General features: G+C 45.3%; 1 protein-coding gene across 1 annotated transcript in view; it reads right to left on the reverse strand.

Annotated features, from left to right (window-relative positions):
* LOC133049402 (guanylate cyclase soluble subunit beta-2-like) overlaps nt 1-23,367 on the reverse strand; it is a 46,693-nt gene extending 23,326 nt beyond the window's left edge. Inside the window, exons 1-7 of the mRNA XM_061133387.1 lie at nt 23,301-23,367; nt 10,940-11,100; nt 7,140-7,239; nt 5,882-6,075; nt 4,776-4,878; nt 3,002-3,105; nt 1,311-1,527 (exon numbers count right to left, since the gene is read on the reverse strand). Of these exons, the coding sequence (XP_060989370.1) occupies nt 1,311-1,527; nt 3,002-3,105; nt 4,776-4,878; nt 5,882-6,075; nt 7,140-7,239; nt 10,940-11,100; nt 23,301-23,367 (946 nt within the window). The remainder of the gene's footprint in view (nt 1-1,310; nt 1,528-3,001; nt 3,106-4,775; nt 4,879-5,881; nt 6,076-7,139; nt 7,240-10,939; nt 11,101-23,300) is intronic.
* Nucleotides 23,368-27,517: the final 4,150 nt, after the last annotated feature.

Below are 27,517 nucleotides of genomic sequence, written 5' to 3' on the forward strand. Positions count from 1 at the left end.
AACCAAAGGGTGGGAGAAAATATTTGCAAATCATAAAGGGTTAATATCCAGAATATATGAAGAACTCTTACAACACAATAAAATCTAAACAACTTGATTGAAAAATGGACAAATAATTTGAATAGACATTTCTCCAAAGAAGATATACAAATGGCACTCAACATCACTAATTGTTAGGGAAATGCAAACTAAAACCATGGTGAGATACCATTTCATAACCATTAGGATAATATTATTAAAAAAAAAAAATAACAGAAAAGAACAAGTATCCTTGAGAAAGTAAACAGATTGGAACCCTTGTGAACTACTGATGGAAATATAAAATGGTGCAGCAGCTATAGAAGACAGTATGGCAGTTTCTCAATAAATTAAAAATAGAATTGCCATACAATCCAGCAATTCCACTTTTGGATATATACTGAAAGGAACTGAAAATAGGGACTCGATGAAACATCTGTACACCCATGTTCCCAGGAGCATTATTCATTATTCAAAAAGTGGAAGCAACGCAATGATCCACTGACAGATGAGTGAATAAGTAAAGTATAGTCTACACATGTGGGAATAATATAATAATTCAGCCTTAAGGAGGAAGGGAATTCTGACATGTGACAACAGGGATGAACCTTGAGGACACTATGCTAAGTGAAAAATGACAGTCACAAAAGGACAAATACTATGTGATTCCACTTATATTAGGTACCTAAATTAATCAGATTCATAGAGACAGAAAGCAGAGTAGTGGTTGTCAGGATGTGGGGTTGGGAAAAACAAGGAGTTGGTGTTTCATGAGCATAGAGTTTCAGTTTTGCAAAATGATTAACTTCTGGAGACGGATGGTGGTGTTTGCACAACTTTGTGAATGCACTTACCACTACTGAACTGTACACTCAAAAAGGGTTAAAATGGTAAACTTCACATTCTGTAAATTTTACTATAATTGAAACAAAGCCAAAACAAAAATGTGTGCCCTAGTAACAGTAGGGCAGACGATCACGTTACCAATTAAAGGACAGACCATTACTTGAGTACAAATAGTACCACCTGCATTCTGAAAATTCTGGTAACAGAGACCAGAACTTTATAATTACATATAAATATAATCAGAGTTCCTTTATGCCTAAACTAGACATGGTTTGAAGAAATAAAATATATTGCTACCAGATGAAGCCAAATGGAAAAAACATACGCTGCTGTCAAAGTAGTCCCCCACTTTTTAGCCAACTATTTTGAGGAAATTAGAAAACTGCTTCTTCCCTTTCTGTCTGGTCTCCCAGGGCAGAGAGCAACTGGGAGGAGCAAGTTACTACCTCGGAGTTTGAGCGCGGGCTGACTTCTCCAGGCTGCAGGCAACATCTCCCTGCGCGCCTTCAGGACAAATTGACTGTTGATAAATTTGCAGATGCTGAAAATGTTGAAGGTGACTTGGGGATGGACGATGGAGAAGTACTCATCTAATCGAATCTTCTGGGTTTGGAGACCCGGGACATACTTCTGAATGCTCACTCCAGCTTGTTTGACCTGCAGCTATCCACAGGGGACACACGTGTGACCGCAGAAGAGGTGGCAACATGAACAGTAAACATTCCCCTAGAACTAGCACACCCCGCCATGCTTTGTGACTCGCTAGGGGTGAAGGGAATGGAGTAAATACCACGGTAGTAATGAAACATTTAAAAGGCAAACCTGCAGCTGACCTCTGAAAGAGAAAAGAACAGCATGGGAGTGCCTGAAAGCACATTCATTTCTTGACTCACAAGAAAGAGGTTAAAGCTGGCCATGGGGATAATAGTTCATTCCTAGCTTTAGTCCTCTCTTCTGTCTTTTTCTCTGTCTCTTTGGATTAACTAATAAAGGAACGAGAAAATTCTGTAGCTTGGACCTGACACCCAGATCAGGATGAAGAAAGGAATTCATGATGGAGATGGGGTCACCTTTCACTGACCTCTCCAGGGAACACACAGAAGGAAAAAACAAAATAAGTATATGTCCTTTACATACAAAGTCCAATGCCAACCCAGGTTATCCAGGAACACTTAAATTAACTTCACTCTGTCAGGCTATAGAAATCAACCTAACCATATGGAATAAGGGTCATTAAATTGTCTATTTCTATGCCCAAAACCTAAAATGAAAGGGAGTGTTTAAGTAGATCACAATTTTAAATGTTAATAGTAGCAGTAATAATAATAATACTAATATCCTCATGGCCTTGGGGGAAAGTCATAGTACATAGCTTTATAATGTATAGTTGTTTCACACAGGGGTGTTTGATTTTCTCAGATCATAAATTCTTTGCAGCCAGAGATGACCCTCACGTGATGTTTACTCAAACATCACAGAATCTGTATCCAGCAGCTACTGGTAAGGGATCATGTGACATATATATGCATTCACATAAATATCAAGGAAGAATAGCTGAAGGCATTTTTGACTGGCAATTTTTGGACCAAATTTATTTTGCCCTTTAAATGAGTTTATAATTCAATTTTATCAATCAATTTTATCCAAGGAAACTGACCACACTTAAACGGTCACTGTCCACCACCCCTCCCACAGAACAGTGGATACAGGCCTCTCCCCTCCTTCAAGATGCAGAAAGACAAGCCTGGTGGAACTCAGCCATCCATGGTGGCTGCAAAGATGGGGAGTGGTCACATTTAGAATCCCACCCTGCCACTGCTGCTGTGGGCTTTTGTCTCTTGCTGGAGTGACTTCAGTGTCCCTTCTATTTTCTCTAATGGCAAATTTGCTCATGCACCCACTGGTTCAAACCCACTGGAACTGCTCCCTTCTGTATCCATCAAGAAGATGCTGCCTTCTGGTTTCTGGAAGATGCCACAATTAAAAGGAAGGTAGCAGTCTTGCCAGGCTAAATCCTAGCCTTCCAAACCCTGAGTACTCCTTGGGGACTTGAAAGTCCCCACCAGCTGTCGAAGACTATGAGACTTACTCCCCTCCCCAGCCTATCCCCAGTTCAAGAGAGACAAGACCCCCTTACTGATTCATCAAATACCACATGGAAGGGAAAAGCAGTGCAGAAGGTCTTCGCTTCTATCCAGAGCCGCTCGGGATAAATTGGCTCAAGGGTGTACCTGAGATGCCCTGGATGGAGAAAAAGAATCCCATTCATTCACAGACAACACTCGGGCCACCAACCCCAGAGACTATCTCAAACGTTTTCCCTGCAAAGCGCAGTCCTGCCCCTCAGCATCTCAAGCTCCCTCAGCATCTCCAGATGGCCACGGCAATTCTGCTTCCAAATTAAAACAAACAGAAAACTTGCTACCAGGTTGAGAAGCGCCCCCCTGCCCCCTGCCAAGTTTCTGCCCGCCACTCAAGGGTTCCTGGGCCAATTGAGTGTGTCTTGCCATGAAAACAGGGCCGGCATTGAATCGCTGACAGCCAGACAATGAGCTCGCGGAGTGCAGCGCTCGCGCCCGGCCGGCATCAGGGACATTTGCCATGGAGCTCTGCAGACTGACAGTTTTGGGTGGCACATGAAAATTTCATCCAACAGCCCTATTTGGCAGGGCGTGGAGATTCGAAATGGAGCCTTTTTGATATGAAAATCTCCTAGACAAAGGATGTCAATTGCATGTTTGACTCGCTTGCGGAGGCTTGAAGGACTCAAAATACAGTCCTTTGAGCGCGGTTGATCTTCTCCCAGACACATGTCATCACGACCCATGGTTTATGACCGGGGGTCTCCAGCCCCCTGTTCTGGCTCAGGTCTTAGGTGCGGATCATGAGACCGGATATCAGCGGGGGCGCGCCTTCTGGAGCCTGATACCTTCGCTTCACAGGTGGAAGATGGAGCACTTAGGCTCCCCAGGGACGCGGCCAGAACTCTGTGATCCTGGCTCCCGACACAGTGTCCTTCACACTCCTGGACATCATGGTTTTTATCTAGACTTCCGGGCCAGAAATGCCTTGCAGTCCCGAAGCCCTGAGGAGCTGAGACAAACTCCTGTTGTTGATAATAAGTCAGCACTCATCTGCCTCCTCTTCTACACAGTCACCAACAGGGGCTCAGTCCTGTCCCCCCTCCAGCAGCTTCCCCCGTTTGCCAGGGAGACTGTGCCCCTGTGTCACCCCCAGCACAAGTGAAAGGGGCAAAGGAAGGCAAGTTCGAGCCAGTGTTTTGAAGCTATAAAGCATGCCCACCAAATCCAAGCTCTGCAGAAATCACTGATCATCCTCAGGATTTACGCCAGGTGGGTCTTCCACTGGCTTGTACCCTATCCCTAAGGGGTTAACCTTCTGTATCTGTTTCCCATTGCTTCTCAGGAAATGGTGATTTTTTTTTTTTTTTCTGAGTTGATTTAAAATGTTGTGTTAATTTCTGCTGTCACAAGGTGGGGTGAAAGTCGCTCAATCGTGTCCAACTCTTTGTGACCCTGTGGACTCTAGCCCACCAGGCTCCTCTGTCCAAGGAATTCTCCAGGAAGAAATACTGGACTGGGTTGCCATTTCCTTCTCTAGGGGATCTTCCAGACCCAGAGATTAAACAGGTCTCCTGCATTGCAGGTAGATTCTTTTCCCATCTGAGCCACCCTGCTGTACACCGTAGTGAATCTGTTATATGCATACATATATCCCCTCTCTTTGAGATTATTTCCTCTGAAATGCTTTCAATTGATTTAATAAACCAGATGAATCCAGGGTTGAAAAAGAAATCAGTGGCATCCTGATAATAGAGGTCTTGGCCCATTTGTGTGCAGGAATCAATTACGGTGGTCTCAGAGCTGAGGTCAGGAGAAGAGCCCACTCACCTTTTTCGAACATGACTATGTTCCTCACAACTTCCCAGCGGGACTTTTTCACGGCATGAGTAGAGACACTCAAGTGTTTCTCTTTCATCCTAAGGAAAGCTGCCTTGGGGTCTGCAGATTGAAGGGAGAGAAGCGTACACTGCTGGTCATGTGACAGGAGGTGCACGCGCCCCTTTGGCTAGGGTGGGGCCAGAGGAACAATGGGGCCATGCAAGGTCAACTTTAGCAAGATTTCATGAGCCCCAGGGCTGTTATCCAATTAATCCTCAAGTTGTTCCTCCACCAGAGGCAGCAAGAACTTTTTATAAAATCTCCAGGGGCGTGGTGGTGGTGACAGGAAAATCACCTGATGACTTCTCTTCCTGTGGGTAAAGATTCTGCAGTGAGCAAAGCAAGGTTTGAACACTCCCGAGATGCAAACATTGTGTGCTCCAGGAATCACAGACTTCTCTGGATATTCCTATGAGCTCTGTGGACACAGGGAGCCATGCACCTGATAGGTACGGTACCTCAACTGTTAATAGTCACTCCACAAGCTGCAATCAAGGCAGCCAATCGCAGGCTTCTGACTTCACTCCAGCCCCCAGCCTGGCCCCAGCTGCAGAAATGGGCACTTAGGACTTGAAAGGTCAATTTGCATCATGGGAATTGCAAAATAAGCCACGAGCTCCAAATTTCAGGGCCTTTACGTTGATATTTTTTTAACAGGCAAAAATGTTCCAGGCTAAGGTCCATTCCCAAAGACCCTCCCAATTTTTATTCAAATGACCTTAGCCCAGTGGCTCTAACCAACAGTAAATTTGTTCCCCACTCCTACCCTGAGGACACTTGGCAGGGCCCAGACACATTTTTGATTGCCGCCACCTGGGATGGGGGAGAGCTGGGTGCCACTATCTTCTAGTGAGTAGACCAAGGATATTGCTAAACTCCCACAGGACAGCCCATCTTAATGAAGAATTATCTGGTCCAAAATGTCAGCAGGGCTGAGACTGAAACTCCCTGCCCTAACTCCACTTTTAGAAGGCCCAGTTGATTCTGTTCTTTGCATCAGTTGTTCTGAGACTGGTCGCTCCACAGAGAAACTGTGCTTTGTGAAAACACAGCACACCCGGTGCCTCTTGGTCTCTCTGGCTGTCCTGACCGTCTTGTGACCCCTTTGGCCTTGCCCTTTTCATCTGTCCGTGTGACTTTTGCACAATCAAAAACACAATGTGCTCCTTCTTCCCCGTCCTCTCCTCCTCCCGGATGTCCATGGTCACGTCAGTGTCGAAGAAGTCCTTGGCCACAGCTTCAATGATCCCTGCAGCAGAAGGGCAGGTGAGGGATGGCAGAAGGCAAAACCTTAAAGCAAATCAAGTTATACAACTTTTGATAAATATTCCCGAGTCCACCAAGCCCAGGCCCTGTGTCAAAGCAGGCAGCACATGACAGATTAATAAACTAAAAATAATAACTTAAAGGTGGAGATGTCTATAACTAGGCACTAAATGTATCCCCACCACTCTTATTTCTAGTTTGGCATCTATTCATTGGTTTGTTTTTTCCAGGAAGGCATGCAACTCATTAAACAAACTCAAGAGAAAATATAAGAAAAAGTCAACTATAGAAGTATTAACTATCATGTTTTTAAAAGTGTTTCTCTGGGACTCTATTCCAGGGTTTTAATATAAAACATCAGAAAAGCATGCATGAAGATGTTCATTTCAGCACTGTTTGCAGTAGCAAAAGATAGAAGCCGCTGAAAATTCAACAACAGGTGACTAGTTAATTATGATATGGAATATGATTTAGCCATTGAAGATGTGGCTTTAAAGACTCTGTGAGGGGCTTCCCTGGAGGTCCCAGTGGTTAAGACTTTCCCTTCCAATGCAGGGGGTGTGGGTTTGATCACTGGTCTGGGAGCTAAGATGCCTCTTGGCCAAAAGACCAAAACATAAAACAGAAGCAATATTGTAATAAATTCAATAAAGACTTTTAAAATGATCCAGAGCAACAACAACAACAACAAAATCTTGAAAAACATTAAAGACTGTGAAAATCTGAAAGGATGCCTTTTCTATAATACTAAATACAACAAAAGGATACAAAATAATATGCAGAGTTATCACAATCACGTGAAAACTCACATGATGAAAATGCCAAAATGAAAATGAAAATCAGCCCTTTGTTTGGTACTTGGAAACTTATTTTAAGGCTCAACTTTGGGAGTTATGGTCAAGATAGCAAATAGTCAGGCTACAAAAGAGATGGGACTTGAACTTTCTACCCACAGCCGACTTTCACTCATCCTGGGGAATCTGTGGGGAAAGACATCCTTACTCCATAGACCTCACAGCTCTGGGTCTGGTTAAGCCATCCCCATACCTGGTACAATGTGGCACAGACCGCTTCTATCAGAATAGTAATGGAGAAGCATCTTCCCCTCTGCCCCTCTCTCCACACGAAAGGATGGTGCGTTCATCTCCTGTTTAAAAGACACAGCACATTTTTCCCGGTGGATACAGGTTGTCTAAATTACGCTCTTGAGACTTTGTGAAGCAACAGTACTTACTCATCATGTCATATAGAACTGTATCCCCAAACCCTTTCCAATCACATCCAGTGGAGAGTGCCCTAGGTCCCTACAGGTCCTTGAACAGTCAGGGAGGAACTTTCTACACCTCTAGGATAGGCTAGGGTCTTCAACTCTTGCCTAGCAGGAAGAAGTTTCATAAGAAAAGACCTCCAGCCCCATACCCCTAAGAACAAGGGTATAGAGTCTCTCCAGGGGAATGAGACAGGCTGGAACCCATTGCTGTAGTTGCTGCAATGCTTGCACCTATACACACCTCTCCTCAAGGAGCAAAATACAAAGAAACTATATGGGGCTAAAAATAACCATGTGCATGCCAGAGGTTGGGGCAAATTCTGGACAAAAGATACAAAGAGACCAAAAATCCCCTACTGCTACTTCTGAAGAGCCAGGAGCAAAAACTGGGTGTCAGGAGCAAAAGCAGGGTCGTGAGTGTGCCCTTGCACTCAACACCACCAGAGGGGTGGACAAAACGCCTAAGCCAGCCCCCCAGCTCGACCCCTGGACACACCCCTACCCTCACCTCATATGAGGAACAAGCCTTCCTCCCTTTAGGGAGCAGGCAAGCAAGGGAACCTGTCATTTGTTCTTGCTCCCCCCTGCTTCAGTGTTAGTAAGTCCAGTCGTGTCTGACTCTGTGAGATTCTATGGACTGTAGCCCGCCAGGCTCCTCTGTCCCTGGGATTCTCCAGACAAGAATACTGGAGTGAGTTACCATGCCTTCCTCCCCTGCTGCAGTAGGGGCTCCAATAAAGCCTTGCCCCCTCCCCCCAGAAAAACCCACGATTTTTTAGCCCCTTAAAGTCGGGAATTTTATATTATACCTAATCACCTAACCAACTCTATATGCAAGGATTGTTGCCGTTGTTGTTTAATCACTAAGTCATGCACAACTCTGTTGCGACCCCCTGGACTGTAGCCCACCAGGCTCCTCTGTGGGATTCTGCAGGCCAGAATACTGGAGTGGGTTGCCTTTTCCTTCTCCAGGGGATCTTCCCTACCCAGGATTTAAACCCATGTCTCCTGCATTGGCAGAAGGATTTTTTACCAGTGAGGGACCAGGGAAGCCAAGTGCAAAGAGGAGGAAATTGAGGCTCAAGGAGGTTAAGGCCAGATTCACTGTAGAACATTCTTGACCCCCAAATGAGTCTTTCCACCATGCCACACTGCATACTCCAAGGGGTGCTTGGTCTGTGACCAAGTGACCATGAGCATCTTCAGTCTGAATGATCAGGAGCTTGGAGGGATTGGCAAGTGGAGAAAAGTTCATCTCTTGCTCTGGAAAGGCCATCTGTGCTGCAGTGTTGCACATCTGAAAAATCAAGGCTACATCCGAAGAGACCATCTTGCTCTGGGAATAAATGTTGACATCCAAGTATGTACCATCTCACGATGGATGGTGCCAGGATGTCAGAATAATCCCTAGGGATGTATGAAAAATTGTGGGTGTTTTTTTTGGGGGGGGATGTCTAGGGGAATCCCTGAGAGAGGATCTTTTCTTGCTCGCTTGGGTAGTAAGCAGCTCAGCACCCGGGTTCACAGCTTTTGGCCTGAGTGAGGGAAGAGATTAAGGAAGTGGGTTCCTTCTGAGATTTTTGTTCTCTTCCATAGTGGTGGTGGTAGTGGGGGGTGGGGGTGAGAGAGTCAGAAGGAGGTAAAGAGGGGGTGCTAGTTAAAGTGAGGGTTTATCTATCTTTCCAAAAGCATATACATAGAGTATGGATGGGCATGCTCTGAATATGGATAGGTTTGAGTAATCTGAAGATTTGAGGCAGCGCAATGTAAAAATATGATAAAACAGAAAAAAGTTACTTTAAAAAATTATATCCAAATCCTACCTAGTGAAAAATAACAATAATAATAGAATGCAAAAGGGCTGAAATGAAACACAAGCTTTTGCTACCATTTCTACCCTCACTTTGCACCCAAGCCTCAGCTACTTCCTAGACACAGTTCTTGAAGCTGGTGTTTTAATCCTTCTGGTCATGTCTCCAACTCTCTAAATATTAAGATTGTGCTTTTATATTTTACTTGAAATGTGGTTTTATAAAAGTGGAGAATCAGGGCCATGGGAAAATACTGAGAAGCCAACCAGAACGTTGTTTTTGGAGACAGACACACCTGGGGTTGGGTCCCGACTCAGCCCCTACAACCTGGGCAATTTGGGACAGTTTGCTTTCTGGACCTCGGTTTTCTCATCTGTATAATGGGAAAAACAAGAGTACCTAATCTTAGGGGTAAGAGGATAATTCAGTGTTTATACACTGCTTAGCCCAACATCTGTCTCATAATTGGCACTCCAATGAAAGTCAGCTAAAAAATAACAAGATTAATGGCACAGTTAAAACCAGAAATATAAGCCTAAAGATTCCACCAAATTACTAGAGATAGACATAAAGAAAAAGTCAGCTTTATCTTATTATATTTTTGCCCAAAGAGATAATCTATAATCTTTTGCCTGGAAATCTGTCAGATATCATTGCATACATTTTATTTCAGCTCATATAACATTTATATATTTTATTTATCTCATTATGTGCAAAGTGTCCTCACTGACACCAGAGAAGTTCTAGTCTATTGCTTCTCTCATTATTGTTTAGCCGCTAAGTCATGTCTGACTCTTTTGCGACCCCATGGAGTAGCCCACCAGGCTCCTCTGTCCATGGGATTTCTCAGACAGAATGTTAGAATGACTGGCCATTTGCTTCTCCAGAGGATCTTCTTGACCCGGGGATCAAACCCTCATCTCCTGCACTGCAGGCGGATTCTGTACCACTGAGCCACCGGGGAACTCCCTCAAGAGTGGTCTGAGCATTCAATATAGAAATGGTGAAGAAAAAGCTTAGCACTGTAAAGGGCCCTAAAAACAAACATCAACTCTTTTTATATAAAATAATAAGCTATTATTATGACATGTGCAAATGCCACTTTGCCTCTTTAATACAGCATTTTCTTTTTTAAAAAAAGGAAAAGTGAGTCTGGCCATTTAAATTTCCACCAATGCCTACAAACAAGAAAACCAAGAACTGAACTCCAGCAGGACAGATCCCAGTAGGAAAATCAGTTTAGCACCTCAGGCAGTCACGCCATGGGTTAGTCAGAGTTGGGTGTTATCCGATTCCGGCTTTTGGCCCTGTCAAGACATTGCGTCTAATACATGAATAGATGAATCTGGCTGCACAAGTTATTTATCAGCTCCTTCCAGGCCAGGAAACCTGAGGAGAGGTTTTGCAAATCCCCTGAAACTTGACTGGTTCCCAGTCTTTGTTCCTGTTGTGATCAATCTTTAAATCTTCTGGACTTAATGTCAAATCCCCAGCAGCTACCATCAACAGGGGCTGTCCCCCAGCACAAAGTCTACCTCTCCAGCTTGCTCTTCTTTGATCATTGCGGCCAATTTATAAAAGCAGCCATCAAGTTTTCATTTTCCATTCGTCCCCCCAGAAAACTCAGCCCACTGATGTCATGTACCAAGAATTCCACAAGCCCCTGGCAACTGCAGCCTCTTAGGGGAGCTGGCGAGATGACCCAGGACTGCTAGAAGCACCTGCTTCCCCTCAGGGCCACTGAGCTCTGACCTAGATGGGCTTACCTGATAGGAGTGCGCCAGGTAGCTGTGGAGGGCATCGAGGTTTTCAATAAACTCTGTGAGGTTTCCTCCCAGGGTCTGTAACATCCTGTCATAGCCAGACATTTTGCAGAATTTAAAGAAGTATTCCCCAAAGAGTTTCAGAATGGCTTCCATGGAGACCCCTGTGGAACACAAAATACAAGTCCCGGCCAGATGAAATACTAAATTCCACTCGTGTTTTTTCCAAAGGTGATGAGCCCCTGGGAAGAGACCTTCTGAAAAGTGCATGGACATATGTGGAATTGTTCCTTCCTCTTTCCTCCTTCCACCCCTCCTTTCCTGCTATTAATAAATCTAGCCTGTTCAAGGTGAGAAAAAAACAGCTGTGCTGTGGGCCCCCTAGGCTGGAGCTCTGAGCAGGTGCATCCTGTCACCTGCTGGGAAAACACAACCCCAGGGGCCTCCCCATCCCCAGGACCTCTGTCAGGAGGGCTGGGCTGTTTGCAAAACAAGCAAAGTTGGGTCTTAAAGTGGCAGTGTGCTCGGGGCTGGTGCACTGGGATGACCCAGAGGGAGGGGATGGGGAGGGAGGTGGGAGGGGGGCTCAGGATGGGGAACACATGTACACATGTGGTGGATTCATGTCAATGTATGGCAAATCCACTACAGTATTGTAATTAGCCTCTAATTAAAATTAATAAATTTATATTTTAAAAAAGTAAAAAACAAAAAGTTTTTTGAAAAAGTGGCAGTGGCAGCCTTGTGCAGAAACACTGTCTGCTTGACTCTTAGGTTCTATAAAGGTGCAAAAATCCATGAAGTTGCTGTTTCAGACACTGGTTATTTTATTTCTGGCCATCTCGCTCTGTTCATAGGAAAGGACCTCTGACTGTTCCTTGAGCAAGCATCTTGGCTTTGGGTGTGGTCTTTCCCATCCCTGCCGGGCTTGGAGCTTCCTCTAGGATTGGTAGTTGAGAATGCTTCTCTAGCAGAAGACAAAGGTCACTTTTCAAAACCAACCCCTGGGTTGTGTAGTTAGACAGTTTCCCCTCAGTGAATTTAGGACTCCCCTGAGTTTTGTAAGTCACAGGACATTAGGAATATGTAGGAAATGACAAGACAATGCAAGAAAGAACTAAACACGAGTCGTAGGTGCCTTAACATATTTTTTGACAGCGTATGCTGCTGCTGAGTCGCGTCAGTCGTGTCCGACTCTGTGTGACCCCATAGACGGCAGCCCACCAGGCTCCTTCATCCCTGGGATTCTCTAGGCAAGAACACTGGAGTGGGTTGCCACTTCCTTCTCCAATGCGTGGAAGTGAAAAGTGAAAGTGAAGTCGCTCAGTCGTGTCCAACTCTTAGCGACCCCATGGACTGCATCCTACCAGGCTCCTCCATCCATGGGATTTTCCAGGCAAAAAAAGAGTACTGGAGTGGGATGCCATTGCCTCCATTGACAGAGTATAGGAGAGTCTAAAACATGCTTAGTATTATGTCTTTTGTATAGAAAACAAGGGGCAAGAAGGAAATACACATCTATCTGCTTATTTGTGCAAAGATAAACACCAGAAACTACTGAGATTGGTTACTTACAGCAGTGGTCCCCAAACTTTTTGGCATCAGGGACAAGTTTTGTAGAAGACAATGTTTCTACAGACCCCCCCAGGAAGGGTGGGATGATTTCAGGTTTATTCAAGCATATTTGAAAATATCCTAATGCTGGGAAAGATTGAGGGCAGGAGGAGAAGGGGACAACAGAGGATCAGATGGTTGGATGGCATCACTGACTCAATGGACATGGGTTTGGGTGAACTCTGGGAGTCGGTGATGGACAGGGAGGCCTGGCGTGCTGCGGTTCACGGGGTCGCAAAGAGACACGACTGAGCAACTGAACTGAACAAGCACATTTATTGTGCACTTTGTTTCTATTATTATTACATCAGCTCCACCTCAAATCATCTGAGATTAGAGCCCGGAAGCTGGGGATCCCTGACCTACAGGGCACTAGGAATGGGTGAAAATAGAACAATCGTGGCGGGTGTGTGCACAGGGAGGGGCACTTCTCTGAGCACAATTTTTGCACAGTTCTGGTTTGGGGCATCATGTTCATGATTCTTACACTTGAAGAAATAAATAAGGATAGGGAAAATTCTAAGATGGAATACAAACAGAAACAAATGAACGAAATAGTATTTCAACAGAATAGTTCTGAAGAACCTGATACCCCAGGGGGCAACCAAATAGCCCAGGCAGCAAAAAAATAGTGAACTCTGAACATAAGATTTCAACTCTGTCCTTTAGGCTAAAGACAAAGCGAACTTTAAATAATATTTGACCATAGTGAGTAGGCTTCCTTCCCACAGCGATGTGAGTTAGCAAATCTGAAATGACTTTCTGAATGCCCAAGGATTAAACCTGTAAGTAAATACGTGGGAAATGAGGGGAACCAGGTTTCTCTTTGTATAAGAAAGAATAAGAGTAGAAGGAAGCCTGTGGTGTAGATTAGGAAAGCTACCTAAGAAGACCACAGAACCCATCCCAGCTTCAGACAGATATAGATAGGTAGGTAGGTAGGTAGGTAGGTAGAAGAGAGGGAAGGAGGGAGGGAGGAGAGCAAAGAGAGAAAGGAAGAAAGGAAGATGGGTGGCTGGTGTGTGTATTCAGGGTTCCTTGAAGAAATGGCAGATTTCAGAGCTGGGGCAGGAAAATGATGAATTTATAACATCTTGTCATGCCAGAAAGTAAAGAAGTGATCAGAGAATGATGGGGACGTGATCAAAGGACGTAAAGACCAGACTGGAGGGGCTTTCACTGGCTAAATCTTGGAGAATTTGAGCACTAGAATAACAAAAATATAAGAGTATAGCCTATTAAAAAAATAAGAGTAAAGAGTTCACACTGGTATAGATAGGGAAAATTCTTCCTTATAGTAGAAATTCAACTAACTAATTAAAAGGAATGATATGACTAGAAAAAAAATCACCATTTGACCATAATTATTGATTCAAATAAGAATCACCAGTGAATACTAAAATTAGGGAAGGGAGAGTTTGAGAAGCAACACCATACAGACATAGTCTGAAAGTATCTCTCACAAGATACTAATTTCAAAGGGGGAAAAATAATAACTTTACAGTGGAGAAACCTGGCAAATTCCATGTCAACCAACCAATCAAATTAGCACCATTAGTTGGACAAATAGGCATAAGACGTCTCCTATCATGAACTGGGAACGAACATGACCCTCTGATCTTCCTGCCAAGAAAGTATAGCCTGAACTGAATCACGAGAAGATAGCAAATAATCCTGAATTGAGGGACATGCTACAACAAAGCTGACCAGGGGACTAAAAAAAAACAAACTCATAAAAACAGAAGTAATATTGTAACAAAATGAAAAACGACTTTTAAAAAAATGGCTGCATTTAAAAAAAAAATTTTTTTTTTAATAGCTAACTAGAACTTCTAAGGATGTCAATGTTACAAGACACAAAGACAGACTCAGGGACTATTCCAAACTACAGAAAGTCAAAGACATGTGGCAGCCAACCTGACCCAGGGTTTTCTTTTGTCCTATAGGACATCACTGGGAAAGCTGGGAAAATCTCAATCAACTCTGTAGGTTTGATAATAGCACCAGAGCAACATTCATTTCCTGAACTGAACTGGTTACATAAGAGCACTTTTGGAATAAAGAGACATCATTTTCTTAACATACCAACGATCCAGGAAAAAAATATAGAGAGAAGGATAGAGCCAACGCGGTAAAATGTTAACATTTCGGGAATATGGATGAAGAGCGTACGGCAATTCTTTGTACTATTCTTACAATCCTTCTGTGAGTTTGAAATCATGTCAAAGTAAAAAGGTTTCACTGATTGTCCTGAAAAAACCTTAGGAAATCTAACATCAGACGACCACCGTTCTCCACCACCAGCTGAGGTACAACTGGCTCTCGCGTCTCTGGAATATTCTGAATTTTGCTAGGTAGAATCAGGGCATTATGATTATGCCTTAAAATATCTTTTTATCTTTTTAGAGATTTATACTGAAATATTTACGGGTACAATTATGGGAAACCTGAGATTCGCTTGAAGATTTTCCAGCAGAAACAAGACCAGAAATAAGGGTGGAGGAACCACAGAGAAGAAACAAGATTGGCAAAATATGAATACAGGTTGAAGCTGGGTGAAGGGGATGTGGGCTTCAGTGTGCGATTCTCTTGATTTGTGTGTGGGGGTGTGAAAAATTCTATTAAAAAGTGTTTTTTTTTTTTTTTTTTAAATAGAAGTGTTCTTTGATGGCAGGAAAATAACAGTCACTAAGTGTCTGTGCTTGGCTTCCCAGGAGAGAGAGAGCTGTAGGGCCTTCTGGGAAGCTTTTCAGTTGGAATGATATATAAGCTCAAACTTTCTGACTTAACAAGCTTGGCTCTCTGGCATCACCAGGAAGTGTTTACTGCTTGCTGGGCGACAGCTCAAGGGACCAGAAAGAGCAGAGGTAGGATGCGCACGGTGGGTGGTGGGAGGGGACACCTGCTAAGGCCCAGTGGGGGCCCAGAGCCGCCGCCACCCGCATGGGCCTTCTCTGGGTAAAGGGCCCCCACAACCTCTGCTCGCCTCCCATCACCCAGAAACAAGTGACAAGAGCTGCTCTTCACGGGGACCCACCCAAGGCACCCAGAAAAGCACGTGCTTTTCCACAAGACAGAGAAGGGACTGCCACGCATTTTTGAGATTTTTCCTTTGAAAATGGGTCTTTTCCCCGCAAAGCGTGGGTATCCAAAGGAATAAGCTTCAGATACTTGGAAAGAACAATTCTTCTAGAGCACTCTTCTTCTCAATCATATTACTTCAACCAGGCATGAGATAACGGATGGGAAAATCTTCTGTGAGGAGGTAGAGGCCTTTAAGAAAGGGAGAGGGGGACTGCCCTGGCAGTCCAGATGGTTAAGACTCCAATGGGTGGGGCACAGGTTCGATCCCCGGTGGGGGAACTGAGATCTCACAAGCCACAGCCAAAAAATAGAAGGCAAAAAAGAAAAAAAAGGAACAGCTCTCCATGTTGGTACCGTAGGTTACAAGGAGAAAAAGTAAAAGTGTTAGTCACTCAACCATGTCCAACTCTTTGCGACCCCATGGACTTTGGCCCACCAGGTCCTCTGTCCATGGGATTCTCCAGGCAAGAATACTGGAGTGGGTTGCCATGCCCTCCTCAAGGGGATCGTCCCGACGTAGGGACTGGGCCCATGTCTCCCACATTCAGGCAGATTCTTTACTGACTGAGCCACCAGGAAAGCCCCACAAGGAGGAAACAGATTCTTAATTGGGGGGCGGGGGGGGGGGGGGCGGTTGATTCCTGGTACAGCAATATGTTTATCAGATAGTAGAAAAAAAAAAGACTGGGAAATGGATGCAGGCAGCTCAGGTGGGAGACTGTCTACAGCCGAGGTGCCGCTTCACTCATGCCTGGTATGAGCTGCCGGCTTCCTGGTGAGCTTTGGAGCAGAGCAGTCTGCCCAGCAAGGGGTCCACCAGTTGGGCTCAGGAGGGAGAGGCTTGCTTTGCTGAGTGGAAGGTACTTTGCTCACACTGTCAAACTTCATCTTTAGGATAACCACCCCATGTAGGTGCTGTAGGTACCAGCAATGTTTACCGATGAGGAATTTGCCCCAGGTTACCCTATTAGGGGATGATGCAGCCAGGGAGCGCACCCAGGACTGACCAGTTCCAAAGATCTTGCCAGGAACATCCCTGGCGGTCCAGAGGTTAAGACTCTGAACTCTCAATGCAGGAGCCCGGGTTCCATGCCAGGTCAGAGAACTAGATCCCACATGTCACAGTTGAGACCCAGCACAGACAAATAAATAAAAACAAATACTGTTAAAAAAAACAAAAAAAAAACAAGAGATCTCATGCCCACCCAGTCCACTGCTCCTCCCGCCACGGGCTGCAGTGCTGGCCTGGGCATCAGGACACCCATTTTTGGTTGGTTGCAGGATCTGGGCTGTTTATTCCACCTCAGAGAGTCACAGTAAAGATCAAATGATAACGCCTGATTTCAGGACCTTGTAAAATGTAATGTTGTTCCTTTTCTTTTTAAAGAGCTAGGTGCAGAGAAGGCTTGTTGGCACTTGCTGATGGCTAACTGTTGAAATGCGTTTTACTGCTGGTTTCTTAGCGGGTGAAGTCCAGACGGGCACAGCTGTGCCAAATGGCTGTGGTGTGTTGTTTTGAATTTTGTCACTTCAGATCACTAATAACCCACTTACACACTAAGTAGGCACTTATTCATACACAGAACAATTCTTATGCAAGGCTCAACCTGCCATCTGGTGCCTTCCTGAATTATGCTAATTAGAAAGCACAGAGCTATGCAGTGGCAGAGTGGCCTGGAAAAGTCCCAACAATTGCTTAAAGGTAGAGAGATGGCATTCTGGAGCCCGTTTGGAAGGCAAAGTACTAACTAGTACTTTGTAATGGAGCATGCGCTTATCCTTTGTCTAAGGGAAGAGTTTGTCTCGAGTTACCAGTGTCTTTTGGTTAAATGATGAAATGACCTTCCTGCAGACTTCTCTCCTCCATCAGGGCCTTGCTTTCTCTGATTTATGGAAGATAGACAGACAGACAGACAACACATTCACCCAGACCTATCTGATTCCAAAGGCTTTTCTAAAGACCTAGTACCCACCCAGTAGGTGGATACTATTTATATATATCTATGGTGGGTGCATGCATGCACATTCAGTCATGTCTGACTCCTTGCGACCCCATGGGCTCCTCTGTCAATGGAATTTTCCAGGCGAGAATACTGGAGGGGGTTGTCATTTCCTCCTCCAGGGGATCTAACCCATGTCTCTTGCATCTTCTGCACTGGCAGGCAGATTCTTTACCAGCTGAGCCACCGGAAGCCCCAGTATCTGAATCTATATTGGTACCTCTATAGCTATACCGACATTGTACAGGAGACAGGAATCAAGACCATCCCCAAGAAAATGAAATGCAAAAAAGCAAAATGGATGTCTGACGAGGCCTTACAAATTGCTGTGAAAAGAAGAGAAGCAAAAAGCAAAGAAGAAAAGGAAAGATTTGAATGCAGAGTTCCAAAGAATAGCAAGGAGAGACAAGAAAGCCTTCCTTGGCGATCAATGCAAAGAAATAGAGGAAAACAATAGAATGGGAAAGACTAGAGATCTCTTCAAGAAAATTAGAGACACCAAGGGAACATTTCATGCAAAGATGGGCTCAATAAAGGACAAAAATGGTATGGACCTAACAGAAGTAGAAGATATTAAGAAGAGGTGGCAAGAATACACAGAAGAACTGTACAAAAAAGATCTTCATGACCCAGATAATCACGATGGTGTGATCACTCACAGTAACCTAGAGCCAGACATTCTGGAATGTAAAGTCAAGCAGGCCTTAGAAAGCATCACTACGAACAAAGCTAGTGGAGGTGATGGAATTCCTGTTGAGCTATTTCAAATCTTAAAAGATGATGCTGTGAAAGTGCTGCACTCAATATGCCAGCAAATTTGGGAAACTCAGCAGTGGCCACAGGACTAGAAAAGGTCAGTTTTCATTCCAATCCCAAAGAAAGGCAATGCCAAAGAATGCTCAAACTACCGCACAATTGCACTCATCTCACACGCTAGTAAAGTAATGCTCAAAATTCTCCAAGCCAGACTTCAGCAATACATGAACCGTGAACTTCCAGATGTTCAAGCTTGTTTTAGAAAAGGCAGAGGAACCAGAGATCAAATTGCCAACATCTGTTGGATCATCGAAAAAGCAAGAGAGTTCCAAAAAAAATCTATTTCTGCTTTATGGACTATGCCAAAGCCTTTGACTGTGTGGATCACAATAAACTGTGGAAAATTCTGAAAGAGATGGGAATGCAAATCAGACCACCTGACTTGCCTCATGAGAAACCTGTATGAAGTCAGGAAGCAACAGTTAGAACTAGACATGGAACAACAGACTGGTTCCAAATAGGAAAAGGAGTACATCAAGGCTGTATATTGTCACCATGCTTATTTAAATTATATGCAGAGTCCATCATGAGAAACGCTGGGCTGGAAGAAGCACAAGCTGGAACCAAGATTACCGGGAGAAATATCAATAACCTCAGATATGCAGATGACACCACCCTTATGCCAGAAAGTGAAGAAGAACTAAAGCGCCTTTTGATGAAAGTGAAGGAGGAGTGTGAAAAAGTTGGCTTAAAGCTCAACATTCAGAAAACTAAGATTATGGCATCCGGTCCCATCACTTCATGGCAAATAGATGGGGAGACAGTGGGAAGAGTGGCTTTTTTATGAGCTCCAAAATCACTGCAGATGGTGATTGCAGCCATGAAATTAAAAGACGTTTACTCCTTGGAAGGAAAGTTATGACCAACCTAGACAGCATATTAAAAAGCAGAGACATTACTTTGTCAACAAAGGTCCGTCTAGTCAAGGCTATGGTTTTTCCAGTAGTCATGTATGGATGTGAGAGTTGGACTCTAAAGAAAGCTGAGTGCTGAAGAATTGATGCTTTTGAACTGTGGTGTTGGAGAAGACTCTTGAGAGTCCCTTGGACTGCAAGGAGATCCAACTAGTCCATCCTAAAGGAAATCAGTCCTAGGTGTTCATTGGAAGGACTGATGTTGAAGCTGAAACTCCAATACTTTGGCCACCTGATGCAAAAAGCTGACTCATTTGTAAAGACCCTGATGCTGGGAAAGATTGAAGACAGGGAGGAGAAGGGGATGACAGAGGATGAAATGGTTGGATGGCATCACCAACTCAGTGGACATGGGTTTGGGTAGACTCCAGGAGTTGGTGATGGACAGGGAGGACTGGTGTGCTGTGCTTCATGGGGTCACAAAGAGTCAGACACAACTGAACGACTGAACTGAGAACTGGGACAGATATATCTATCTATACCTATAGATCAATAAATAGATGTGAAGAGAGAGAAGCCACACAGTCAATGCTTCCCAGGGTCATCCTGATTCCAAGTCTCATACATGTGTTTACTCAATTTTGAATCCCAACTTTTCATTTGAAAAATGCACTCACCATACCTATACACCCTTTCAGGGATAGGCCAACAGATGTTACTGAGATAAAGAAGAGGAAAATACCCTTCCGATTTTCAAAGCTAGACAGACAGAAATCACAATGGCTAGAAATCACAATGTAGCCAGCCTACATGTTGGTCTTATACACTTGTTGCTGCCCTTAAACATGTTGGTTGGTTTGGAAGGGTGAGTGCACTGGAGCAGGCATGTGATGGGATCTCTCTGCTAAAAGAACTGCTCCACCACAATGCATCCACAATCACACATAGTCACCAAAACAGCCTGGGTGTGACAATAGAGGTATGTAGTATTTCTTTCTGGACATACAAACACTAATTAGAATTCCTGTACTGGTCTGCTAGGACTGCCTAAGCAATGTACTGTAGCCTGGTGTGTGGTCTAAAACAGACATTCATTTTTCTCAGTTCTGGAGATTAGAAGTTCAAAGTCAAGGTGCCAGAATGGCAGGTCCTAGTGAGAGGTCTCCTCCTGGCTTCTCCCTCTCTCCCTACATTATGTGTGTGTGCGGTGGGGGAAGACAGAGACAGCCAGACAGACAGGAGACAGAGAGAAAACAAGCTCTTCAGTGTCTCTTCCCATCAGGGCATTAACCCCATCATAAGTATCCCGCCCTCATAACCTCATCTCAATTATCTCCCCAAAGGCCCCCTCTCCAAGTCCATCACATGGGGGTTTGGATTTTAACACAGGAACTTGAGAGTGGACACAATTCAGTCCACAGCAGTTCTCAATTTAAAAGAGATTTTCAAAATCTTGAAAAATACCTGTTTCCTACAGCTCCACTCTCCAGATCATGAGATGACCAAACTTTCCCTGGAAAGGGCAAAGAGTTGATAGTTTCTGTTTTGCAGATCATGTGGTCTATAGGGTAGTGTGTGTTTGAATAAGAGGGGATCTGCCTGTGTGCTTTGATATTTAACTTTGTAAGTGAAAGTAGCTCAGTCGTGTCCAACTCTTTACAATCCCATGGGCTATACAGTCCATGGAATTCTCCAGGCCAGAATACTGGCGTGAGTAGCCTTTCCCTCCTCTAGGGGATCTTCCCAACACAGGGATAGAACCCAGGTCTCCCACATTGCAGGTGGATTCTTTACCAGCTTAGCCACAAGGCAAGCCCAAAAATACTGGAGTGGGTAGCCTATCCCTTCTACATCTTCTGTAACATCATAAGCACACATGTAAAAGACCTAAGAAGCCACGTTTATGGAGATGACCACCACCACCACTACCACCACCCCGCCCCCGCCCCAGATCTCTTGGGCAGGTATGCTAAACAAGAAGATGGAGAGGCGGCACCTGGGGCAGGTGTGCGGCTGCTCAGGAGCGGATTTGAATCTGAGAGCCGATCTCCGGGCTCCCAGCCCAGGGGGCGGCCCAGCGCCTTGTAAAGAGCGCTCGCCCTGGGGTCAGACTCCCGCAGGAAATTCTCGCCCCACCTCCCTCTCGACAGCCCAAGCCCCACACAAACCCCCACCCCACCCCCGGCATCGGCTGCATGATGACAGAGGGTTCTGGGAGCCCGCCACCCGCAACAGGCAGAACAGGGTAGGAGTTGGGTGTGAACCAGGAGGTACTGGGCCACATTTTCTCTAGGAAGTCTCCCTGTGAGCCGCTTTAGACAGAGGATTGGGTGGGGGTCGCTCAACTGTGACCAGCAGGAGGTTTCAGGAGCCCTGCCTGCTGGCCGCCCGCGTCCTCTGTCACAGGGTCACTGCCCGGGGAGGTGGGTCACTGGCTTGGGAAGCTGTTTGGAGGTGATGCTCCCTGGAGCCCAAATTCAAGAAGCTGAAGGATCAACCGCACATTTTACTTCTTGCACCTTATTTTCAGCCTCAGAAACAACTTTATCAAGTTTTATCACGGGGTGCAGTTGACAAGTGACTGGGAGCTAACAGACATCTGGCTGGACCAGTTGGTACCCAGAATTCCTCCTCCCTCCCATCACCATCGTTCCCCCCGTTCTCACTGGCACCCCTGGACCCTGCTTGGCTCAGACAAATGGCCCGATGAACCAGAGGCAGCAGGTGATCACCCTTGGCTGGGGCGGGTCTGCTCATCACACATGTCAGCTCCCTAAACCTCACTGGGTCCCCAGCAGGCTCAGCAGACACTCCTGGCTTCTCCCAGGGGTGATGCCCAGAAGGGTTTTCTGCATCCAGGAGTTGACTGGGGACAGGAGAAGAGATGCAGATGTCAATCACATTGCTATGTGAAAATCGAAGCAAAAGCCTTCTTTTCTATTGGGTCCAGGTGTGTGAGGTTAGGGCTGACGCATTTGCTTTTTTTTTTTCAATCAGAGAATTCTTCTGAGATTCAAAGGAAGGGGAAATAAACACAGCACCTCACCTGACGCAGGCACATTACACATTCCTGCTGCATTCTAGAGGAGCCTCTTGTCCCTGTGGGTTGAGCGGGGCCCTGGTGTGTGCCTGAGCATACCTGCTGGGCTGGTCATGCTGATGTTCAGTTCAGTCACTCAGCCATGTCCAACTCTTTTCTACCCCATGGACTGCAGCACGCCAGGCCTCCCTGTCCATCACTAACTCCTGGAGCTTACTCAAACTCATGTCCATTGAGTTGGTGATACCATCCAACCATCTCATCCTCTGTTGTCCCCTTCTTCTCCCACCATCAATCTTTCCTAGCATCAGGGTCTTTTCAAATGAGTCAGTTCGTCCCATCAGGTGGCCAAAGTATTTGAAGTTTCAGCTTCAGCATCAGCCCTTCCTGGCCTTAATCTATAACCATCTCAGAAAGAGGTCCCTAGGATGGTAGATGCTTTGGCTGGGCCCTCAGGGGTATCATGAAACAGCTAGAAACCACCTTCCTGCCTCCTGACCCTCTGGGGGTTGCACGGGAACAGGCCTGAAGGCCCTGAGCTCCTGCCTCACCCACATTTCCAACACATCTGCCCCAGGGTCTTAGGTGCCAGGTGATGATCCTGATGCCGTGTCCACCTACAAAAACTCCTAAATGCCATCCCAGCATGACCCAAAGCTATGCTGCCTGTGAGGAATGGGTAAGGGAAATTTAACTTGGATTGAAAGAAGGGTGTTATCAAAGAGGCTGGAAGTTCTGGAGGGCTTCCTTGCCTCCCTGCTGGCAAGCCCCCTAGAGCTCGGGGCCAGAGAGGCCACCTGCCCCTCCTTCCTCTCCAGGCCCTGGCTCACTCTATGCTCCAAGCAGGGGAGAAGGAAGGAGAAAGGAAAGGAGGGTGGACTGGGTTGAACAGTGTCCCCATCAAAATCTAGGTCCACCGGAAATGGACCCAATAAGAAAGTCCTATTTGGACTTACTGAGAACCTTGCAGGCCTCTTGAATGAGCTTAATGGTGATGACGTCATCATACACTGTGTAAGTCATGAAGGTGTCTTGCACATCTGCAGAAGCTCTGAAAGATAAATCACAGTGCCATGGAAACCCAGCAACTGTAGTTCTGCCCCAGGAATACATCCATCGACCTGGCAAGATACAGCAAGAACATTCCTGATTGTAAGGAATGGGAAGCATTGGTGTGTTTGTGTCTCAGCTCTCCAATGACACTTTCCCTGGGCCCTGGTCCGAGCCTAGAGCTCCCTTCTCGAGTAGAAGGTAGCTCCCTTCACAGTAGATGATGTGTTTACCCAACTTCTGTTAAGAACATTGGTCTTGCCCTCTAGCCTGGGCTGCTAGATCATGACTTATTGTGAATTATCTTTGCATGCTCACGCTCAGTCACTTCAGTCATGTCCACCTCTTTGCAATCCCATGGACTGTAGCCCACGAGGGTCCTCTGTCCATGGAATTCTCCAGGCAAGAATACTGGAGTGGGTTGCTATCCCCTCTGCCAGGGGATGTTCCCAACTGAGGGATCGAACACTTGTCTCCTGCATCTCCTGCATTGCAGGTGGATTCTTTACCACTGAGCCACTGAGGAAGTCCAAGCACCTGCAAACGGCACTGTCTTGGCACGTGTTAAGAACCTAATACATAGTAGTGAACTTGGAACTCAGTGGTCATGGTCTTCTGAAACAGGTAGAGCAGCTGCTTCAAAATCTCATGGTTTTGCAACGTACTTGGCTGGGTTGTAGGAGTTACTGCTGGACTTTGGTTTTGTAACATCTGACCAGATCTGGTGAAGAGAGACTGAACCTGGGAGTCAGAAAGCCGGTATTCTTGGCTTGGCTCTTGTATGGATTGCTAAGGTGTAGTTAGCGATTCAGTTAACGTAGGGGGAAGGAGGCAGGTCAGGGAATGCTTCTCTGAGAAAGGGAGGTTTCATCAAAACTGAGGAATGGATAGGCAAAGAGGAGCACTCTGGACAGAGAGTCTATGCTTTGAGGCAGCAGAGAGCATCTCTGAAGAGCAGGGATGAGTACAGAACATGTGAATCTATCCCAGAGCACATCAGAGTCTTGGAATTGGGAGAGGTGAGAAATTTTCTGATTGTCAAATTTCCCACCCTACACAACTCAGTTTCCTCTTAACAAGAAGCTCACTGCTCTGTAAGCGAAACATGGTATTCAGGGACTGCTCTCTCTGATAGAAGGTTCTTTCTCTCTGATAGAAGGTTGAGCTGAGATCTACGTCTGAGCCCCATTTTGTTGAGCATCTGCTTTTGGATAGAGATTATTTCTAATCACCCCTTGTCCTATTGAAGAAACTGATGCTCAGAGAGGTCAGTGTCTCGCCGGCATCAGCTAGTTGAGAAATGAAGGATCTGGGCTCTGAAGCCCATAGAGCTCCTGCATTTTGCTGCCCCCTGCATATGCCTCCTGCATAGTTCTGCCCTTTGGGGAAATGCAGACTGGGCTAGTCCCACCTCCAGATACCAAGCCCTCTGTATTTGAAGATCCTTTCTCACTCCTAAATCTTCCAGTTTTTCCTGGGTTGAACCCTCCTTTATCCTTCTAGAACTCACCTTCCTCACTGCAAAATGGGATAACGATCCTTGTCCCACATTTCTGTTTCTGGCGGAAGTATGTGAAAGTGAAAGTCACTTTGTCATGTGCGACTCTTTGTGGCCCCAGGGACTATACAGTCCATGGAATTCTCCAGGCCAGAATACTGGAGTGGGTAGCCTTTCCCTTCTCCAGGGGATCTTCCCAACGAGGGATTGAACCCAGGTCTCCTGCATTGCAGGTGGATTCTTTACCACCTGAGCCATGAAGAAAGCCCCACAGGAGTATGGATGAGGATAAAATAGAATGAGTCCTGTAGACTGAGCTCACAGTGTCAAAGGTGGATGTGGTTTGTGTATATGTTACACGTTTGTGGAATGCCAGACATGCCCAGGCTGAGAGGATTATTCGGAGATTGTCAGCCTTGTTTATTGATCCCAGAATCTTGCATCTAACACCTCCCCAGAGTCAGTGCACACTGGCATACAGAGTCATTCGAACCACTTTAGTGAAACAATACGTTCCCCAAGAATTTAAAAAATAACAAACTAATCGATATCTTGCCAATGAGATGACAAAGCCTCTGGTAAGAAGAAGAAAAGGAGAGAGAAATGGCCATCGGAAAACATGCTGACGAGATTGGGGGTTGGAAAAAAATCAATGAAGTAAGAGGTAGATGACCCCGGCTCAAAAAAATGCCAAGCATGTAGGTGGCCACATGGACACACATTCAGGAGTTCCGACAAGTCAGTATTTACCTAAAACAGTCAGCCATTAAATGTATGTTTCTCTTTAGTTGGTTCCAGCTAGTGACACCCAAAACATCTGGGCAGGAGACTAGGGCCAGATCGCCTTTTCCACAATAACTTGGGAAGCAAAATAAACATACAGATTCCTGGGCCCTGGAGGTGGGGCCTGGAAATTAATATTTTTTTAACCACTTGTCTCCAATGACTCTCCAGTCTTGGACACCACTGCTCAGTAACACTTTCTAGGATTTGGCCTGGCAAGGCAAAGAATTACAAATTATAGATCTTACATTGTTTGACATGACTAAACTGATGTAATGGTTTCTAAGAGTTCAGAGTGAGCTGTAAAGCCCACAGGAAAAATAAATAGCACTTTGTAGCAAGTTTCAGGCCAAGAGAATGGGATTGGTTCTAAAGCCTGGGAAACCGTTCCTTCAAGAGTTCCCTTATGGCAGGTGGGGAATCCATATAACAGATTTGAGTGTCACCACGTGACCCAAGGGCTTCGCTGGTGGCTCAGACGGTAAAGAATCTGTCTGCGATGCAGGAGACCCAGGTTTGATCCCTGGGTTGGGAAGGTCCCCTGGAGAAGGCAGTAGCTACCCATTCCACTATTCTTGCATGGAGAATTCCATGGACAGAGGAGCCTAAGAGTCAGACATGATTCACTGAGAAAGACTCTGATGCTTCAGCCAGCAGCTCTCAAGCTGTATTCCAGGGAACCCCTGAGGGTCCCTAAGATGCTTAAAGGGGCCCATGAAGTCAAAACCACTTTCATAATAAAATGAAGATGTTATTTGCCCTTGTCACTGGTTGATATTTGTGATAATGGTGCAAAAGCATTGGTGGATAAACTATTGGTGCTTTAGTTTGAATAATAGTGGTATCAATCTGTACTAACTGGTCACTGTATTCTTCACTGCTATATATTCATGGTTTAAAAAAGAAAAAAACAAAAAAAGACCAGCTTCACTTCAGATTGTTCTTTGTGATGCAATAAAAAAAATGAGAGCTTTATTAAATCTTGGCCCTGAGTCTACCTGTTCTGAACATTCTTCATGACATGGTGGGAAGCACATACACAGAAGGCCCTTTGCTGTATACAGAAGTGTAGGGGTCACCTTGGGAAAAAGCACAGCTACGATTGCTTTTGTGAGACGAATTAGCCACTTTTTTCATAGGATATCATTTCTACTTGAAAGAACCACTGACAAATAACGATTACTCAGACTTGGATATTTGGCAGACATTTTCTTAAAAAAGAAAAAAAAGAAAGAACAAAGTTAACTTGTCATTTCAAGGAAAATAACTGACAGAATTTGTTGCCAATGATCAAACTCAAGCTTTCAAGTGAAAATTGGAATTTTGGAAAACTTGCATCTGCTACTGTGAGCTCATTAGCTCCCCAATTCTGAGGCTCTGGTGGGACTGTGGTGATATTGACAAATGTGATTTTGATATTGTATAATGTACTGTACCATGTCAACATTCATAAGATCTGCATAACTCAGGGAGCTAGTATTTTTCGAATGACTAGCGCATGACAGCTCAAAACGATGGTAAAAGATTTATTTCAAAGGGTAACACAGGCCACGGAACTTTAACTTAATGGAGTATGGAAAAGGTCATTGGTGTTTGGTTTCAAGGTCACTGAAACCAAGGTCGTTGGTTTCACACTCAGTATTCTAACTGTGGGCTTCCGAGGTGGTGCAGTGGTAAAGAATCCTCCTGCCAATGCAGGAGACACAGGGGACGTGGGTTCCATCCCTGGGTTGGGACGGTCTCCTGGAGGAGGGCATGGCAACCCACTCCAGTATTCTTGCCTGGAGAATTCCAAGGACAGAGGAGCCTGGCGGGCTACAGTCCATAGGGTTACAGAGTCAG

Source organism: Dama dama, chromosome 30, assembly GCF_033118175.1.
Source record: "Dama dama isolate Ldn47 chromosome 30, ASM3311817v1, whole genome shotgun sequence".
Taxonomy (NCBI): domain Eukaryota; kingdom Metazoa; phylum Chordata; class Mammalia; order Artiodactyla; family Cervidae; genus Dama; species Dama dama.